General features: G+C 30.8%; 1 protein-coding gene across 1 annotated transcript in view; it reads right to left on the bottom strand.

Moving 5' to 3' along the window:
* The window catches only part of LOC115241313 (fungus-induced protein 1-like), a 5,035-nt gene extending 4,509 nt beyond the window's left edge, over window positions 1-526 (bottom strand). Inside the window, exon 1 of the mRNA XM_029817011.1 lies at window positions 402-526. Coding sequence (XP_029672871.1) covers window positions 402-419 — 18 coding nt within the window. The 5' untranslated portion in view covers window positions 420-526. The remainder of the gene's footprint in view (window positions 1-401) is intronic.
* Window positions 527-2,522: the final 1,996 nt, after the last annotated feature.

Here is a 2,522-nt window from a genome sequence, read left to right as displayed (position 1 = left end):
ACATTTCTCTCTCTCTCTCTCTCTCTCTATATATATATATATATATATATATATATCAGAGTGAAATTAATATTAAACATTTATAAAAACATAAGTTTAATTATGAAAGTAACGTTAATATATTATAAAATATTCACATAAACTTTAAAACTTTAGTATAAAATATTTCTTAATCAGCAGAAGAAAGATTTGTGCCACAATGAGTTAAATAAAACCGTAATACGTAAGATCAATCTAGAAAGTAACGTTAATATATTATAAAATATTCACATTATATTATAAACTTTAGTATAAAATATTTCTTAATCAGCAGAAGAAAGATTTGTGCCACAATGAGTTAAATAAAACCGTAATACGTAACTTATCTAGATCAATCTAGAATCAAGTTCTCTTGCACTTACAATCTTCAGACACGCCATTCTTTCTCGTGATTGCAAGCACAATCCAGCTGAGACGTCTTGTTAACAATAGCACTTATTTTTTTCTCATCTGTCGTCGCCGAACACCACTGTCCATCGTTTCTGCGACATGGGTTCTTTTATAACAAAGGCGGAGTCCCTTCGCCAGGCAGTGGACCCCCCACAAACGGTACATTTTTCCGGACTTCGCATTGGCCTCCGCCTATTGTGCTAATAGGAAACATTCATTGTTACCCTAAGATTATGCGAGTTGCAACTTTGCATTATGAAACAACAATGTGCAGTAACGCACGTGTGACGAAGTCACGTGAGTCCCCGCCCGATAAAACGCCTTGACATCCAAATTTCTTTCCCGACGCGGTTGCTCGCGTGTGTAACCCTCTTATTAACGGCAGAAAGAATCATACATCGCAATTGTCGATTATGATACTTAATGCTACTGCTGTAATCGCTAATTGCTTATCGTCGACAGTAATGCCTGGGTCCGCCCAGAGTGCGTTTCAGCAGCAGGCTGCAGTTCTACGGAAAAGGAAATGCTCTTCTCGAATATCGTAACCGAAATAGAAAGAAAGGTGACACAGACACTGGGTGACCGCGATTGCGCAAACCAAGATTCTGTTACAAAGTGTATAGTTGATGAAATCGTGTTAATCGTGTTGATGCATTGCGCCCACGCGCTTGATATGCGTGTCCGATTTGTCAATTTTGTAATGACATTTTTAGTCCCCGTAATTTGCAAAAAAAATAATGAAAATGAGAAAAATTGAGATACGAAATCTTTGCGTTGGTTAAATCATTAAAAATGAATGTCGGGATAAAAATCGTGTCATTTGTAATTCTTTAAAGATAAGATGTATTTAAAATATAAGATGATGTCAAATTATAATAATTTATTAATCGCTGCAGAACATACCGATGAGATATATGAGTCAAATTTGCCAATCGAACATAGAATTAATTAATTCGACAGAGTGTTCAATTTTTTTCATGGACCCTGCGGCGAATATTCCGGTTTGTTTTTATCAAATTTAGTGGATACATTTTACGCTATTAATCATGTTTCAACATGGAATATATGTAAAACATAGCTCGCATAATCCTCACAGGATAGGATTAACAGAAAATATATATTGTATATATATTTTTTATATATTGTATATATATTTTTTAGGATCATATTTTGTAGAGAAAGTTATCTATAATAAATATTTTTAATGTATATTCTCAATGTATCATTGATATTTTATATGTAGAGTAACAAGAAAGTTTGCTAAATATTATATACACTGAAAGTTTTAAATATGTAATTTTTAAAATTGTTATTTTTTCCGTCGATTTATTTAATTGATAACGTATAGTTCTATTTTTTTATATTTTTTATTTCTACTATGTGAAACTTGCAAGAATACAATAGTAAGTATGATTACTTTTTAATTGATTGAAACATCATTGATATAAATATTTCACAATTGCTTCCATTTTTATCTGTATATTTTTTTGTTACATTTACCTTCACAGTCGATTATATCCACATTTTCCATTGAGTTGATTTATTTCCGCTCCCAGTAAACGAGATCGAATCTATGATCGATATTTGTATGATCGAGCGAAGAATTTTTTGCATGTTACGTAAATTGTTATGCATTTACCTTGAATTATATGTCATAATAATTTATTTTATCATCTTTTAATCTCTTCTTATGGAGATTCTCAGAAACATTTTCGAACAATTTTTTACTTAATAATTAACTTTAAAATATCAAAATAATTATCGTGTAATCATAAAAATAATATATTAAAATAAAATGCGATTTAAAATTATAGGATTTCGTTATCTTCTGTCACATTTATTTTTATATGCATTAAATATTTTATAATATTTAAAATTTCTTAAATTTTTTTTTTTTTTCATACGGAAAAACAAATGCAAATAATTGTCTCTGTAAATTAAATATTTCTAACTTTGCGTGTCTTACATAATCGCGTTTCGTATCGTCTTTGACGATACGCAGTAAACACGACGTATATGCAGAATTGTTATGGAGGCCACGAAAATTACTGGACCATGCACGCCCCATGCATTATTGTCAAGACAAAGAAGTA

This window comes from Formica exsecta, unplaced genomic scaffold (assembly GCF_003651465.1).
Source record: "Formica exsecta isolate Colony F162 unplaced genomic scaffold, ASM365146v1 scaffold475, whole genome shotgun sequence".
Lineage (NCBI taxonomy): Eukaryota > Metazoa > Arthropoda > Insecta > Hymenoptera > Formicidae > Formica > Formica exsecta.
The sequence above is the reverse complement of the archived record's forward strand: the minus strand, read 5'-3'. Positions and strand labels throughout refer to the sequence as shown.